The 18,909-nt window shown below is 37.2% G+C and overlaps 1 protein-coding gene across 1 annotated transcript in view; it reads right to left on the reverse strand.

Moving 5' to 3' along the window:
- LOC127412649 (nuclear RNA export factor 1-like) overlaps nucleotides 1-15,695 on the reverse strand; it is a 39,066-nt gene extending 23,371 nt beyond the window's left edge. The window contains exons 1-5 of the mRNA XM_051649187.1: nucleotides 15,629-15,695; nucleotides 14,502-14,591; nucleotides 8,094-8,295; nucleotides 7,905-7,980; nucleotides 7,567-7,650 (exon numbers count right to left, since the gene is read on the reverse strand). Coding sequence (XP_051505147.1) covers nucleotides 7,567-7,650; nucleotides 7,905-7,980; nucleotides 8,094-8,295; nucleotides 14,502-14,591; nucleotides 15,629-15,695 — 519 coding nt within the window. The remainder of the gene's footprint in view (nucleotides 1-7,566; nucleotides 7,651-7,904; nucleotides 7,981-8,093; nucleotides 8,296-14,501; nucleotides 14,592-15,628) is intronic.
- Nucleotides 15,696-18,909: the final 3,214 nt, after the last annotated feature.

The following is an 18,909-nucleotide window of genomic DNA, read 5'->3' on the forward strand; positions in this document are numbered from 1 at the left end:
TGGCGCAACTGTAAATACCTAAATAACTGAGACCTGGGAATCCCAAAATGTTGAACCATATTTTCAAAGGATCTCAACACTCCATATAGGTCACAGAGTGTATAAACCTCCCTCACAATCCACTCTGTCCAGGAGAAAGGGGACTTAATACATAATTTGGGGTTCAGCCATATGCTCAAAGCAACATTTAAATAAATGTCCAAATTAAACACTCTAGACACTTTTGTCCATACCGAGTGCAAATGCATGATAATGGGATGTAACTTAACTTCTCCGGTTCGTTTGATAGAAAGGCTTTGCAATGGTGAAATAGGGGCAAGAACTTCCTGTTCAATACAAAACCAGGGAGGGGCTCTCTCAGGTGGACCAATGAGCCAAATGTCTGAGACCGAATGCATAATACAAAAAAATCTTGGGTAGGCCTAGCCCACCTTTGTCAATCGGCCTATGTAACTTACTGAAGTGTAATCTGGGACATTTACCATTCCAAATGAAGGACTTCGCTATGCTATCAAATTGCTTGTAATAAGAGAGGGGACATCTATAGGGAGAGATTGTAGCAGGTAGTTGAATTTTGGAATACAATTCATTTTAATAACATTAACCTTCACAATCATAGATAAATGTAATGAAGCCCACCTGCCTACATCGCTTGAAAACCTCTTTATTAAAAGGGTCAATATTAACTAACTAAAATCACACAAATTTGCTGGGAATAAAATACCCAAATACTTAATGCCCTCTCTGGGCCACTGGAAGGCGCCAGGCTGAAAAGTCATTACCGGGCAGTACACTGTCAGTGCCAAAGCTTCGGATTTAGACCAATTAACTCTGTATCCTGAGAATTTAGAAAAGGAATTAATAATTCTGTGGAGTCTAGGCATAGATCTAGTAGGGTCGGAGACAAATAAAATTTCATCTGCGTAAAGCAGAAGCTTATGTGCCACACCTCCCGCTATCACCCCTGGAAAAATATCCTTCTTTCATATTACAGCTGCTAATTATTCCAGGGCAAGACAGAACAATAACGGGAAAAGAGGGCAACCCTGCCGGGTGCCCCTATCCAGAGTAAAATAATCTGAAATTAACCCATTTGTTTGTACCGCCGCTACCAGGTGTCTATAAAATAACTTAATCTTAAAAAGATAATCCCATTCTACCATATCAAACACCTTTTTGGCGTCAAGTGAGATGGCAGCAACTGGAGTCTGATCATTATCCACTGACCATTTGATATTGATGAGACGCCTAATGTTATCAGAAGAGCTACAGCCCCGAATAAACCCCACCTGATCTATATGTATCAGAGATGTCATTATTTTACTTAATCGGTCAGCCAAAATTTTGGACAATATTTTAACGTCTAGCTGGATCAGGGAAATTGGATGGCAACTCCTACACTCACTTGGATCATTGTCCTTTTTAAGAATCAGACTGATCCAGGCTTGTGTCATGGTTGGCGGAAGCTTTCCATTCTTTAATGATTCCATATAAACTTCTAGCAAAAGTGGAGCCAGTTCTGTAGCATAAGATCTAAAAAATTCAGCGGCAAAGCCGTCTGGCCCCGGACCCTTGCCTGTAGGCAAGGCCTGAATTACCTCGCCAAGCTCCTCCAAGTTTATCTCAGAATCAAGAGTTTTTTGCTCAGTTGTCAGTTTAGGAAGTTCTAATGGTTCCACAAAGTTTCTAATATCTTCAGCAGTAGATGAAGTCTTGGAACTATATAAATCAAGATATAATTCTTTAAAAGCATTATTAATATCAATGGCCAAGGTAAATTTCACCACCAGCAGATTTCACTGAGGGAATGTCTTACCCTGAATAGCCAAAACTTCACCTTCCGCGACAAAATAGAATTAGATCTGTATTTCAATCGGGTCAATTCTCCAAAGCCATTAGATGACATTCAGAACTTCAGCTCTGCCTCGACACTTTTAATATTCCCTTCCAATTCCACGAGTTGTTGTGCTTTGGATTTTTTGGTGAATTAGGCATACTGTATGATCCGGCCCCTAAGAACTGCCTTAAATGCCTCCCAAGCCATACTCACAGAGGATACTGAGGACCAGTTGGTCTCATATAGACATTGATTTCAGCCTTTAGCATTTGTTGGAATTCAGGATTTTGCAAAAGGGCTACATTAAAGCGCCAACTATATGATTTCTTTTTCTCCGTATGTGGCAACACCTCTAAACTCACCAGGGCGTGATCTAAGACCAAGATGTTTCCAATTGAGCAATCAACAACAGATGAAACGAGGGACTTTGATATAAAATAAAAAAAGAGTAAATCTTATGGACGGATGAAAAAAAAAGTTATAGTCCCTACCAGATGGGTTCAAAAGTATCCAAATATCTGTAAGACCAAGATTTTTACACATCCTGTGAAGCGTCACTGTTGCTCTAAGGGGGCTTGCACACTTTTGCTTCACTATGATCAAGGACTGCGAGTCCATCAAAAGATTAGTCTCCTCCCAATATTATATCATGAGGGGTGCCATCAAAGCCCTGATCATCAACATTAGGTGCATAAATATTAGCCAAAATAAGACTTTGTCCCTGAATTTCAGCTAAAACAATAATGACTCCTAATTTATCTTTACTCTGGTTGAGACATTTGAATTGTAGACGTTTACTTAGTGTAATGACTCCCCTGCTCTTACCCGAGCCAGCGCCATTTAAAAAAAAAAAAAAAAAAAAAAAAAAAAGCCCACCCCATATCTTTCCAAATTTTCAGCTTGCTGCGGGGAAAGGTGCATTTCTTGAAAAAACACTATCGTATTTCTTACATTTAAGAAAAGAAATAACCTTCCTTCTTTTTATGGGGTGCCCCAACCCATTCACATTCCACATGGAGAGAGACAATCCACTCATATTAACATTTGACATTTTGACATAAGAAATAGTTTGCATGTCAAAAAAAAAAGGATTATAAAGTCCACATTCCAAAATTAATGCAACAATCGAACCCCGAACATCCCCTAGAACAGAAAAAAAAAATTTGCGCATTAACCCCGCGCACGACAGTGCCAACTGGCATCCATCCCTCCAAACTCAAACAGTCCATGCATGCCTGCGAGAGCCCCCGGGACAACCCTGCCATCGGATTGCTCAAGTCCGGTGTTTCTATGCAAATTTTGTGAGACACAATTACACAGCAAAATATAATCCATAAAACAAATTCCAGCCAATAGGCAGAATAAACACAGTGTGTGTAGCTTCATCCATAAAACTGTCCTGAAGGTGTGTTATTCTACAAAATAAACTCCAGCCTCTAGGCGGAACCAGAACAAAAAGAGCGTGCAGATTCTTCAGACAGTCAAGCGAATATTCAGTGAGCCGGTCCACTCGGCTGCAACTTTTATTTTGACATAGCTTTTATTTTGAAGAGTTTCTGTGTTGTTAGACCAAGGACCTCTGACGTAATGACGGCAGATTTCCAATCCGGAAAAGCCGGTCGCAATGAATCACAGTAATTATTAAACCGCAAAAGTCTATTATTTAAATAAATATGTAGTCTGTATATGACGCATGCTAAAAACTGAATTAGCGCTCTGCCTGCTGTCATCTGCTACAAATGTTTTCCGTGTATGAGCCAAGGATCTCTAAAGGTATGAGCAGTTTGTGTCTCTATGCCTGCACAACACCAGCTCCACACATTCACAAGCACTCACATTTAAAACGCTGCATATGCAAACTATTTATCTCATTAAATCGCAGCTTTTGCTGTTAAATAATCTCACTAGGACGACGTGATTTTAATCTGTATGCTGAATGTTTACGTAATGACATTCATATGTCAGATAGTATTGGAGCATTTTTACATGAGTACATGAGCACGATATCGGACCCGATTCTGATACCAGTATCAGTATAGGTGCACCCCTTCTGTAAAGGCATCATAAAAGTAATCCATAAGACTCCAGTGGTTAAATCCAGGTCTTAAATGATATGATAGGTGTGGGTGAAAACAGATACATTTCTAAGTGCTTTTTTACTATAAATCTCCACTTTCACATTCTTCTTTTACTTTTGGCGATTCACATTCTTCGTGCATATTGCCACCTAGTGGGCAGGGAGGAGAATTTATAGTAAAAAAGGACTTAAATATTGATATGTTTCTCACCCACACTTATCACATCACTTCTGAAGACATGGATTTTACCACTGAAGTCATATGGATGACTTTTATGCTGCCTTTGTGCTTTTTGGACCTTCAAAGTAGTCATTTTAGTCGCCATTCACTTGCATTGTATGGACATACAGAACGGAAATATTCTTCTAAAAATATTAATTTGTGTTCAGAAGACGAAAGAAAGTCATACACATCTGGGATGGCATGAGGGAGAGTAAAGGATGAGAGAATTTACATTTTTGGGTGAACTATCCCTTTAAGGCATCATAGGCACACTCCTGACGTGAAGGCCTTTTTGCTGCCTCCTAAGATATCTTGTTTTGGCCAAATTCTAAGGTAACATTGTATGTATCCTTCCCCAGGTAGGCGATCTCAGAATGCACTGTGACACACTCGGTCGAAAAATAAACCCAAGATGGGACGAAGCGAGATACATTTTTAATAATAAAAAGACTTAATATATTCAATACTTTAATAATTTAATAAATACTTTATGAATAATTTACGAATTGCATTGCTTTTTATTCATTAATGAAATATATAATTATTTAAGAAATGAATGCATTCTTTTTCAATATATTAGCACTTGGCTGTGTGCTCGCAGAATGACATAGACACCAATGCAGACCTATAAATACGAACCACCGTGCTGGCCACTATGCGGAACTGACGTAGGTTCAACGCAGAAGTATAAACCGGCCTTAACAGACCCAATTCTCCGTTATTTCAAAATAAGAGTCCCTGGTGTGTTTTGGGCTTGTTTATAGTTAAAAGTCCTGAGTTATGCACCAAATCTTAATTTGTTCTGGTTATTATTGGGATTTTGGTTGAACAAACTGCATCTGGGATTTTGTTCACTTTGGACTCGTTGCCTCTGTGCCCATCATAAGGAAGGAGTCGGACTAAGATTTTTTTTTTTTTTACATTCTATAAATCAATTTTAAAAAAATTCCCTGATATTTCCATAACCTTCGCAACTCTGCTGCTATTATTCCAAATTTTCTGGTTGACCTTTTGGGTCATAGTAACACGTCAAAATAGTCAGCTAACTAGCTTCTCAACAGCGAGACACAAACAACAGCAAAACCTTTACAACCACTTGCATTTCTTACATCCTTTATGCGTTGACGTTGGTGCAGATCGGATGTTCATTATCCGTTGTGCTTATGGTGATATCCGAGGGCAGAAGACGATGCAATTTGCTCCTAACTTTCAAGCTCTGCTTTGCTTCACTTGACATAATCCTAATATTCTCTGTGTTAAGCATAATAACGTTTAAACTTAAGATGTTGTGAATAGACAATTAAGAAAATACATGGTTTGTCTATATTTTTCTAGCAATCACTGGTATTTTTATTGGTTAGTTGTCTGTATACTTTAACAGTTCTGCATCTGTACCTGTCATTTGCTTCAGGCTGCATATTCAATAAAAATCATGCTTTCTGCCTCTATGAATGGAATCCACATGGGATCAGTAAAAGAAGCTGTTATAACCATTCGATGATAATCGAAAGATATATGCAGTAAATAGTGTGTAATTTGTAATGTTTACATCCTGCATTCATGGCGCTAATGCTAGTGGGCTAACCTTGGCCATATGCATCTGTTACTCTGGTTTATTGTATTTTATGTTGGAATTTGTGAAAATCCATGCAAGATTTTCACAATAAATCTAGATCGGTATCAGCTCCGTTACAGAAGCTTTTAAATGGATTGGGTATCGGTCCGACGAGCCCGATCCAAATCCGATACTGTGTGTTAGTCATGTTCGTTACTATCAAGCTCAAAAAAATGACATAAAAGAACCATAAAAAAACAATTAAAGTAGTTCATATGACTTATGCATTTTATTCAAAGCCACTTGAAGACATGCAATAGCTCTGTGAATCACAAAAGTCCGTGTTTAATAAGTAAATATATAAAATGCACACTCCGCTCCAGTACGTCAGTGAATGGCACTGCTCTGTTGACACACACCCATGGCTATTTTTAGCCTTCACATGATGCACAATATTTGAGCACCTCTCACGAACAACATCTCAGATGTAGATGCTCAATAGTTCGGTTTACTTATAATATGCATTTAGAATGGCACTGAAGGCGGTTTTTTATTTTTTTATCAGAATTTGAATAAGAAGCGAATCAAACTACTGTGAACTTGCCTACAAACAGACACATACAGGAATTCCTGGAGAGTTCAGGATGTCAAAATAAAAGCGTGAGGGTTTAAAAGTTAAAGGTGTACGATTGAGATATATTACTATATATTACTAATATAATATATTATTATTATTATCATCATTTGTTTACAAGTTATAATATTTAAGTTGAATGGGTTCCAAAAAATAACTGTGTGAATGAAAAATACATTTATATTGAAATAATGTAGTTAGAGGTTTGTGTTTCTTTACATATTAAAGAGCACTCCCAATTAGTTCCACAAAATAATGTAAAGAGATTCTAAACTGATTATGCAAAAAACAAAAAAAACAACAACAACACTGGTATCGGATTGGCCGATACTGAGATTTCGGATATCAGAATCGGAAGAGAAAAAGTGGTATCGGTGCATCCCTATTAGTCACTGGACAGAATACAGACAAAAGAATAAAAATTAAAGCCACATTAACGTCACAGGTGTGACTGGCTTACAAACTGCTGATCAGTCCAAAAATGAACATTTGTTGAGATAAATCAGCCTCCGAAGGGCACTTTGAAAGGAGAACATTCATGATAGTCATGCTGTAAGATCACTTCAAACTGAATTTCCAATAAAAATTAGTTAAAAGGTGAGTTCCGAATAAACATTATTTTTGAGCCCCACACCTTTCAGCCCTCCAAAGCTCACAATGGATGGTGAAGTCTTTGAAAGGGAAGAGGGCATAGGGATGATCACTTCAGAATGAAACGCACCCTGTTGTTATTGTTGTTGCTCTTCTTCTCTGCATTCTGTTGCCTTCGACTATCAGGTTAAATACACACTGTGCAACACCTCTGTTTTTTGGAGCAAGCACATAACGCCAAGGCCTATTACGGCCTGACTGACGTGTATACATGCTGGATGAAGCAGATTTCCAATTGCATTATTTAGGTCTGTTAGTTCGATTTCAAAAAAACATGCTGGACTTCAGTTGGACTAATGCATTTACATAACACTTTAAAAAGACAAATTATTACTTTAGTAAAATATAACTTTTTAAAGTGCATGTAAATGCACTCAGTGTATTAGAAAGTGATTATGGTTTAATGAAAAGACAAAAAAATACAAAGAAAGTGAAATATCTTGCGTTTTGCGAAAATGCTAAAAATAAAAATGGATCACATCATCAGACTTCCATTGCCTTATAATCAGCTCTGCCCTCTAGTGGACAAACTGTTATACAGCTTGCGGTCAAGTTCAAAGTAACTGACTGAATTCTGATAATAACTTACATGTAGTGGGGTGAACGGTATGGGACAGCGTTTCTGCAGTGCTGTTAGCAGCCATGTCTTATCATAATTTTGTCCATGTGGTATCTGTGTAACAAAGAGAAAAGTAAAGAGAAAATCAAGGAAAACAAAGTCACGTTAACCAAAAAAAAAGTAACAATATCTTCAAGAAATGTTCCAGGTCACTTTTTCTTTGTGTATAATTCATGTTCACATTAGTGAAAACCAAGGACGGGTTGTACACACAAGTTTAATACTTACAATTAGTGGACTGTTTAAATTCATCACCTCAATTATGAGAAACAGTACTACTGATACTAATAGTGCTTCTCAATTCTTACATTAAGTTTGAACCATTTTTTCCTTCCTCCTCTCCCTACATTGACACCTCTCCGGCTGTGCTTTCTATATGGAATACTGCAGGAAAAGCATATTATGCAGTAAGCTAAAATGTGGCGGGAATTACTTGCAAACTTTATAGATACAATCGCACCTTGTTATCATTGGCAAGAACACAAACACACACTTACAAACTCTGTTGGGACTTCCAACGCAGATCATCTTCGGACAAATCAAAACTGGCATCCTGAAACCTGCTGCGGGGTCCTGGGCCAAACCATCCTGGAGGTCCACCTTGCTGCTTCGAGCAAACTGGATTGTATTGACAACCTTTGATTGATCCCCATCCTTTACGCTTACAAAACTGTGGGTTGCCCATGAAGCTGTCATACTCTGCAAAAAAAAAAAAAAAAAAAAAAAAACACAGAACATTCTCATGCTTACAATAAGTCACTGTGCCACTGAGGGCTGTACATTTGATAAGATGCTCATCAGTTCATTTTTCAATATACAAAAACATGCAAAAATGCAAATAAACACATACAGCAGTCTTCAACAAAATTTTAAAATAAATAAAATAAAATATAGCTGCAAGAAGCAATTGTCAGGGGCAAAGTAATTTCATTATTAAGTACTCTAGTTACTTTTTAGGTACAGTGTTTGCAGACACAAGGGGCTCAAACTTTGAGTGAAAATCCCAGGAGATCAGCAGTTACAGAAACACTCAACCCAGCCCATCTGGCACCAACAATCATCCATGCGATTATCTAATCAGCCAATCATGTGGCAGCAGTGTAGTGCATAAAATCATGCAGATACGGGTCAGGAGTGTCAATTAATGTTCACAACAACCATCAGAATGAGGAAAAAATTTGATCTTAGTGATCTCGACTGTGGCATGATTGTTGGTGCCAGATGGGCTGGTTGGAGTATTTCTGTAACTGCTGATCTCCTGGGATTTTCACGCACAACAGAGTTTACTCCGAATGGTGCCAAAAACATCCAGCGAGCGGCAGTTCTGTGGATGGAAATGCCTTGTTAATGAGAGAGGTCAACAGAGAATGGCCAGGCTGGTTCAAACTGACAAAGTCTATGGTAACTCAGATAACCGCTCTGTACAATTGTGGTGAGAAGAATATAATCTCAGATTGCTATTCTGAGATGTGGGTTGGCGCTGTTTTGGCGGCACGAGGGGAACCTACACAATATTAGGCAGATGGTTTTAATGTTGTGGCTGATCAGTGTGTGTATTTACAGTGCATCCGGAAAGTATTCACAGCGCTTCACTTTTTCCACATTTTGTTATGTTTCAGCCTTATTCCAAAATGGATTAAATTAATTATTTTCCCCAAAATTCTACAAACAATACCCCATAATGACAATGTGAAAGAAGTTTGTTTGAAATCTTTGCAAATGTATTAAAAAAAAAAAAAAAGAAAAAAAATCACATGTATATAAGTATTCACAGCCTCTGCCATGACACTCAAAATTAAGCTCAGGTGCATCCTGTTTCCACTGATCATCCTTGAGATGTTTCTACAACTTGATTGGAGTCCACCTGTGGTAAATTCAGTTGATTGGACATGATTTGGAAAGGCACACACCTGTCTATATAAGGTCCCACAGTTAACAGTTCATGTCAGAGCACAAACCAAGCCATGAAGTCCAAGGAATTGTCTGTAGACCTCCGAGACAGGATTGTATCGAGGCTCAGATTTGGGGAAAGTTACAGAAAAATTTCCGCAGCATTGAAGGTCCCAATGAGCACAGTGGGGACATCTGGAGATGGAAGAAGTTTGGAACCACCAGGACTCTTCCTAGAGCTGGCTGCCTGGCCAAACTGAGTGATCGTGGGAGAAGGGCCTTAGTCAGGGAGGTGACCAAGAACCCGATGGTCACTCTGACAGAGCTCCAGCATTTCTCTGTGGAGAGAGGAGAACCTTCCAGAAGAACAACCATCTCTGCAGCACTCCACCAATCAGGCCTGTATGGTAGAGTGGCCAGACGGAAGCCACTCCTCAGTAAAAGGCACATCACAGCCTGCCTGGAGTTTGCCAAAAGGCACCTACCCATAGTAATGCAAGTACACCCTTTCAAAGAGAAATTCACTTTTTAATTCTTAAGAATATTCAGACATTGGAATCAGAAAGTTAAAAAAAATATATAATTTAAATCGGTAAGGCCGCTCTCCATCTCCAACTGCGTTTTTTGTTCCCAGCTCAGAAAACTGGATGGGATGGTTGTTTTAGATGAGCTTTTAGGTTAGTTGTATAGCCACTTTTCTTTGCCATTGTTTAAAACAAAGTCAGCATACCGGCTCGTTCACGTTAATGGACTCCTCTCTCATTCGGAGGGGAGCTGTGGAATGAGGCTTTGAAACCAAGTCCATTTGGACTAATTCTTCCGAACTTTCTGGCTGGAATTATGCAATCATCGGGAAAACACCTATTACAGGGCTCGACATTAAGCATCGTCATGTGCTTGTCCTTTGGACAAGTAAATTGGTCATTTACTTGTCAGAGTAAAAAAAGTTACTTGTCCGGAGACAAAAACAAAGAAAATACGTAAAAAAGAAAAAAATAAGCCTCCATCGTCATCATTTACACCTGATAGGGATTAAGAACACAGTGCAGAAAGACGGTAAACCATTACTAACCCTCAAGCCTGTATGAATTTTTCTCTTCTGAGGAACACAAAATTAGATTTTTGGCAGAATGTTAGTCACTATTCACTGCATCTTTTTTTTTTCTCCATAACATAAAAGTGGATGGAGACTGAAACTAACATTCTCGCTAACAACTTCTTTTGAGTTCCACGGAAGATAGAAAGTCAGACAGGTTTGGAACAACATGAAGGCGAGTAATGATGACATAATTTTTGGTAACACTTTACAATAAGGTTCATTAACATTAGATAATGCATTAGCTATCATGAACTAACAATGAACAATATTTTAGAGCACTTATCAATCTCAGTTAATGTTAGTTACTAAAAAAAATACAATTGTTCGTTGTTCGTTCACAGTGCATGAACTAATGTTAACATATACTATTTTAATGTATGAAAATGTATTAATATATTGTATGTTGGAATTAAAATTAACCAAGATTAATAAATTATATAAAAGTGGTGTTTGTTAGTTCATGTTAACTGATGTAGTTAACTAATGGAACCTTTTTTTAAAGTGCTACCCAATTTTCACTTTGGGTAAATCATCTCTATGAGAGTACAAGCCAATTCTCACCAGTTGCATTAAAAACTGTTTAATATTGACAAAATGCATTGAAAATGTTAACAGATAAAATCATGAGAACCTTGATGCTAAATCAGTTATGTTGTATATCCAAAACAGATATGCATATTAAAGATAGATAATGTTTTCTTTGTGTGTAATTTATTTATTTATATCCCCTTATCTACCAAATTGGAATGCCCAATTCCAACTACTTAGTAGGTCCTCGTGGTGGTGCGGTTACTCACCTCAATCCGGGTGGCGGAGGACAAGTCTCAGTTGCCTCCGCTTCTGAGACCGTCAATCCGTGCATCTTACCACATGGTTCGTTGTGCATGACACCGCGGAGACTCCGCATGTGGAGGCTCATGCTACTCTCCGTGATCCACGCACAACTTACCACGCGCCCCATTGAGAGCGAGAACCACTAATTGTGACCATGAGGAGGTTACCCCATGTGACTCTACCCTCCCTAGCAACCGAGCCAATTTGGTTGCTTAGGAGACCTGGTTGGAGTCACTCAGCACACCCTGGATTCAAACTTGCGACTCCAGGGGTGGTAGTCAGCTTCAATACTCGCTGAGCTACCCAGGCCCCCCATTGTGTGTAATTTATTATAGTGTTAATATTATAATAATGTATATTGTTAAATACTTATTCAAACTGACTGATTCATACGGCTGAGAAAATACCTCAGATTAGATTGAGCTTTAGATGGAGCTCTAGAAAGAAGAGAGATGTTACGGGTGCATAAGTCTGTTTTAAGCGTTTCTCTTCACTCTACAGATGGTATTATTACACAAAGCATTTTTGCAATTTCTGCCTTTCTTGCTGTTTTATGAGGGTGCAAACCCACGCTATTGAGCTAACATTAGTTGAGATTTTAATCAGGCAACTTGTCCAGTCGGGCAAGTAAAGTTGTCTTTAACTTGCCGTTCAAAATTTCCACTTGTCCCATACAAGTGTTAATGTCGACATGCATGTAAACACAATGGGCAATATCGAGGTCATGTCCATATATCGTACGATAAGTTGATAACGTAATTATCGTTACAGGCCTAGGTGTATGTAAACTTCTGACTTCAACTGTGTGTATATAAAGTCAGAAGTTTACATACACCTTAGCCAAATACATTTAAACACAGTTTTTCAAAATTCCCTGTCTTAGGTCTGTTAGGATCACTCAATTATTTTAAGAATGTGAAATGTCAATAATAGAGAATTATTTATTTCAGCTTTTATTTCTTTCATCACATTCCCAGTGGGTCAGAAGTTTACATACACATTGTTAATATTTAGCAGCATTGCCTTTAAATTGTTTAACTTGGGTCAAACATTTTGGGTAGCCTTCCACAAGCTTCTCCCCATTCCTCCAGACAGAACTGGTGTAACCGAGTCAGGTTTGTAGGCCTCCTTGCTCGCACAAGCATTTTCAGTTCTGCCACAAATTTTCTATTGGTCTGAGGTCAGGGCTTTGTGATGGTCACTCCAATACCTTGACTTTGTTGTTCTTAAGCCATTTTGCCACAACTTTGGAGGTATACTTGGTCATTGTCCATTTGGAAGACCCATTTGCGACAGAGCTTTAATTTCCTGGCTTATGTCTTGAGATGTTGCTTCAATATATCCACATCATTTTCCTTCTTCATGATGCCATCTATTTTGTGAAGTGCACCAGTCCCTCCAAAGCACCCCACAACATGATGCTGCTGCCCCCATGATTCACGGTTGGGATGGTGTTCTTCAGCTTGCAAGCCTCACCCTTTTTCCTCCAAACATAACAATGGTCATTATGGTCAACAGTTCAATTTTTGTTTCATTAGACCAGTGGACATTTCTCCAAAAAGTAATATTTTTGTCCCCATGTGCACTTGCAAACTGTAGTCTGGCTTTTTTATGGCCGTTTTGGAGCAGTGGCTTCTTCCTTGCCGAGCAGCCTTTCAGATTATGTCGATATAGGACTTGTTTTACTGTGGATATAGATACTTGTCTACCTGTTTCCTCCAGCATCTTCACAAGGTCCTTTGCTGTTGTTCTGGAATTGATTTGCACTTCTCACACCAAACTACGTTCATTTTTAGGAGACAGAATGCATCTCATTCCTGAGCGGTATGATAGCTGCACGGTCCCATGGTGTTTATACTTGCGTACTGTTGTTTGTACAGATGAACGTGGTACCTTCAGGTGTTTGGAAATTGCTCCCAAGGATGAACCAGACTTGTGGAGGTCCACCATTTTTTTTTTTTTTTTTTTTTTTTCCCCTGAGGTCTTGGCTGATTTTTTTATTTTCCCATGATGTCATGCAAAGAGGCACTGAGTTTGAAGGTCGGCCTTAAAATACATCCACAGATACACCTCCTATCAGAAGCTAATTGACTAATTGTCTACTTTACATAATTTTCTGGAATTTTCCAAGCTGCTTAAAGGCACAGTTAACTTAGTGTATGTAAACTTCTGACCCACTGGAATTGTGATATAGTCAATTAAAAGTTTGGAATATGAAATCTGTGGAGTGGTTAAACTAGTTTTAATGACTTCAACCAAAATGTATGTAAACTTCTGACTTCAACTAATATATGCTGAGAGGATTATTGGTTGCCCCCTGCCCTCCCTTCAAGAACTGTACACTTCTAGAGTGAGTAAAAAGGCTGGTAAAATCACTCTGGACCCCACTCACCCTGCCCACTACCTTTTTGTACTGTTGCCTTCTGGCCAATGCTTCAGAGCTCTGAGCACCAGAACCGTCAGGCACAGGAACAATTTTTTCCCTCAGACTGACCCACAGTTAAAACTGCCCCATTGAGCAATAATTAATGTGCAATACACAGCATAGTCTATTTATATTTATCCAACATACCATACCTCTTCTGTCATTACATTCCCTTGCTTCTGTATATAACAGATTTGTATTTGTATATTGTACATAAGTGTGTGTGTGTGTATTTGTCCTATTGTGTATTTCTATATATTCTTATATTTTCTATTGGCTTTTTTAATTATTGTTATTATCTCTCTTGTTGCTGTATTGTTTGTGCACTGGAAGCTTCTGTCACCATGACAAATTCCTTGTATGTGTAAGCAAACTTGGCAATAAAGCTCATTCTGATATCAGGGATATAAATATCAGGGGGGAACAGGGGTATTTGTAATCAAGTATCAGTTTAATAATAAATGTATTCATTATGCATGTGATGTGACTTTAACAATACGATTTATTTCTGAAATTTTTGTTTTGACCAATAGAAGTTCTGAATGGCTGGTAACATAGATTTTGTAGCCAAACTGGCTGATTAGTGAGTTTTTCAAATCCTGTTCTGGATCCAAACAGCAAATAATGTAATGTTATAATAATGTGTAATTTATTTACCCAGTGTACTGACAACAGCAGGTCCAACTGTACATGTGAGAGAGCTTCCACTGCTGGTGACTTCTCTTACAGAAGCAGCGCCATCAGCACCTGAGGAGAGGAGAAGAGTTCAAACACAACTGTGAGAGATTTGTTGTTGTTATTATTGATGTTTTTAAATGAGCATACCCCTGTTTGAGCGAGCAGCGACTGCCATAATTAAACTACAAAAATCTAACGGCTTTACATTTTGAAAAGTGCGTCGAATGAATCGTCATGAATTACGACTGCGCAGAACTTGAACTACGATACCCACAATGCATCGAAACTACTTTTAAAATATTCCGAAATTAACTACGATAGAACTTGTGTTTTGGCTCTAACGATTGGTATTTGCCAACCTAAAAATACAGACGAATGATATTTAGCAATGTGCACACAATTACGTATTTTATCATGCATAGACAATATTAGCATTGCAGAGAACCGTGTATGGACATAAGGGCTTCGACTCCAAAAAAGTATTCAAATGAATCATTAACGAACAATAAGCAGAGCTGTTGTTCAAAAGTAAATAGCAAATGGTATAAACTAACTGCATCTGCACTTAACTCGGGGATTTGAACCAAATACGTAATATATTATAGAACATTTTAAAGAAAATGTTTTTGAATTCTCACTATTTTCCCTAACACTGCCAATGTTAGTGCAAATCGAATTAAAATCCATCTAACACAAAGTGAGTGTCTCTCCCTCAATTCCCTGTACACAGATACATGTTAAGAATGTTACACATTCCATGATACAATTTAATAGGTTTAATAACAAAACACATGTATCCTTCTTTACCCAGATTCACTATTAAACAGTATTTAAATTTAGCTTCTGATAGGAGACATCATTATACTTCACTTCATTCTTTGCACCCATTACCAAACGTTTGCGTGCCAAAAGTTTGTCAGGAGTATAAAAACAATGCGATGCGATCGTATGATAAAAATGTAAAAATCGCGGCAGATGATGTTCATGTTCAAACATGTCAATCATCCTTAATCAACATCAGGCAGTGTGCTAGTTGAACAGAGCCTCTGCTTAAAAACACAAGCCACATTGGTTCAAGAAAATCTAAATTACGATAGATTTGATACCTGAAAAATAGGAGGAAACCCGTGTAGTCAAAGACAGGTTGGGGTACCATTCCCTGTACCAAGTCATCGTGCACCCACTTAATTGATATGTGATAAGTGCATGCTACCGCATGCAACTCACCAATGCACGGGAAACTGCAGATTTGATTACTTCATCTAAAACATGCTCATACTTATGGAAGCCCAGGAGTGCCATTTACAAAAGAATGAAAGAATAAATTATCGATCTATTCATTTGAAAATAAAAATGTGAATAAATAAACCAATTTATAAATGGACAAAAAAATAGACACATTTAAATTTGAATAAATAAACCAATTTATAATTGGACAAATAAATAGACACATTTACATGTGTTTATTTAATCAATGTTTTAATATGTACTTATATTTAGCAATAAAACAGCACATTAATAAGTCATTTTTAAATGCGCCTTTTTAAATGGACAAATAAAAAGACATTTAAATGTGTTTATTTGATTCATGTTTAAAAATGACATTATATTTAAAAAATAAAATTGTGCATTAATAAATCATATTTATTTCATGTTTAAAATGTCATTAAATGTAGCAATAAATGAGTACAATGAGTCTTTTAAATACACTTTTTTATGCACTTTAAAAGCACCTTTAAATTACATTTTAAAAAAGTATTTGGCAATTGCTTTTCTTAATTCATTTGCCAGTTGCTTTTCATAATCCATTTGCCAATGGCTTTTCTTTTTCGTTTTGCTTTTCCTTTTCCTTTTTCCTTTTCTTTCTTCAACTGAGAATCGAGTTAAAAACAAATGCCATTGGACTGTTGACTTGTGAGAGCAACCAATGAACTTTCGATTCAGTTATAAGACACACCCCTCTCCCACCTGCCATTTTTTTAAAAACTTGATTCTCAATTGGAGAAAGAAAAGGAAAAGCAAAATAAAAAAAAAAAAAAGCAGTGGCAATTTTAGGGGGTGGCCTGTGGTGGCCTGGGCCACCCCTGAAATCTCATTGGCCACCCTGTGGCCACCCCAGAACTGATTGGTAGTTCATCATGTTCATCAACACAAGAACGAAGAACAAATAGAAACACCTGTCAATCAAAGATGACGTCTCAGGTCATTTGTTGATTTAGAGCCACACTGACCCAGGGTCAGTTTTATATTTCTGACCATTATAGTAGTGGTGGGACTGAAGCTGTGTGAGCTGATCTTTGATCAGTGGGGGGAGGGGCAGGTGCCACAGATCGCGGGCAGCGGGCGCCAGGTCTGGAGTATAGTGGTCGGTCAGAAGCATGAAGCTGACACAAGCTAGCGTCTACCTCCAGCTTCCAATGAGTTGACGTCGATTTGTGGTAAAAAAAAAAAAAAAAGCTGTTATTTGAGAGGTATGTTCATCTAATCTATCATTTAATTTATCCTGAATTTCCATGTGAATGTGACAACATTTTTTCATTGTTACAGTAGCTAGGTTAAAGAGTAAGCTAGACCCTACACCACATTCAGCATGTTATCTTTATATTGACATGAAATATGAAATGCCATGTTTTCTGATTTAATGACGGAGGTGTGTAAAGCGTTTTACAGATGTATATGTTAAATAGCTAAAGTTTTATATATGGCTAACCTGTGTGTGAAATGGAAGGGTTTGTGCTGTGACTGTACTTTAAATCTTTACATGAGTTATTTATGAGCTCTTTATGTGTATTATTGGTCAGTCAGACCAATAAAATCTTCAAAGTTTTTATACCTTATTTGACATTTTAATTATGCAGAGGCAGGGCAAAATGCACTTAAATGCCACAAAGGATTTGACTAACTATTTTATTTGGTAATATTCAAAGTAATTGAAGCTATCAGAACATGTGGAAAATAAACCTGAGTAGACACTGTAAATAGAGTTTTGTTTTTTACTGTATTCAGAGCTCAATCTGCAATTTTGGGGTTTCTAGACAGACACCTATAAGCCCTCATAGCCAATTTCACACACTGATTTGTACCCAATTTAACAATATTTCTGCTGGACAGTGCAGTTATAGCTAATAAATAAATGAATGAATGAATAATTGATTGAATGATTGATCAATCAGTTATCACCTGTACTTGTATCTTTTTATGATTATACACTATACCTGATGTTATACGCAGATTCATTCTCTACAATGAGAATAGCTCTTAAAAATGTGTAACTGACTTTTCCTAAACAATTACTGATTTAAAAATGGATGTTATGTTAAAATAACCAGAGATTCCCAGAAACTGTAATAGGTTGAAATAGAACAGGAATAGAAAACTGTCAAATGTCAAAACAACAGTCTGATATTGAATACAAACAATTCAGTGAATGCTAACATGAGTTTAAGAATTCATTTATTCTACATGTGTAGATGTTGAAGCAAAGTAATGCGATATTTACACATTTTGATCATGTGCCATTCATAAAGGTTCTCCCGGTATCGCCACCCCACACTAGGTCTGTGCCCCATCTTGGCCACCCCAGTAAAAATGTCCTGGATACGCCACTGAAGAAAAGCCATTGGCAAATGGATGAGGAAAAGCAATAGGCAAATGAATTAAGAAAAGCAATTGCCAAATAACTTTTTAAAATGCAATTTAAAAGGTGCTTTTAAAAAGTGCATTTAAAAGACTCATTAATGTAATAATTTATTGCTACATTTAATGACATTTTTAAACATGAATTAAATAAGCACATTTAAATGTGTCTTTTTATTTGTCCATTTATAAATTGACTTCAAGTTTTTATTTTCAAATTAATAGATTGGTAATTTATTCCTTCATTCTTTTTTTAATTGGCACACCTGGGCTTCAGCAGGTATGGACTGACAAACGGAAAAGGAAAAGTCAAACAATAAAGAAAAGCATTTGGTAAATGGATGAAAAAAAGCAACTGGCAAATGGATGAAGAAAAGCAATTGCCAAATGCTTTTTAAAACACAATTTAAAAGGTGCATTTAAAAATGACTTAATAATGTGCTGTTTTATTGCTAAATATAAGTACATTTTAAAACATGAATTAAATAAACACATTTATATGTGTCTATTTATTTGTCCATTTATAAATTGGTTTATTTATTCACATTTATATCTTCAAATTAATAAATTGATAATTTATTCCTTCATTCTTTTGTATATGGAAATCCTGGGCTTCCATAGATACTGCATTTCAGTAGATAAGAGCAAAAAGGACGTTCTCTTGCAAGGTCCAACATAGTCACTAAGATATATATATATATATATTTGAATGTATTCAACTGGGTAAATAATCTGACCATTAGATATAAGC

Source organism: Myxocyprinus asiaticus, chromosome 22, assembly GCF_019703515.2.
Source record: "Myxocyprinus asiaticus isolate MX2 ecotype Aquarium Trade chromosome 22, UBuf_Myxa_2, whole genome shotgun sequence".
Taxonomy (NCBI): domain Eukaryota; kingdom Metazoa; phylum Chordata; class Actinopteri; order Cypriniformes; family Catostomidae; genus Myxocyprinus; species Myxocyprinus asiaticus.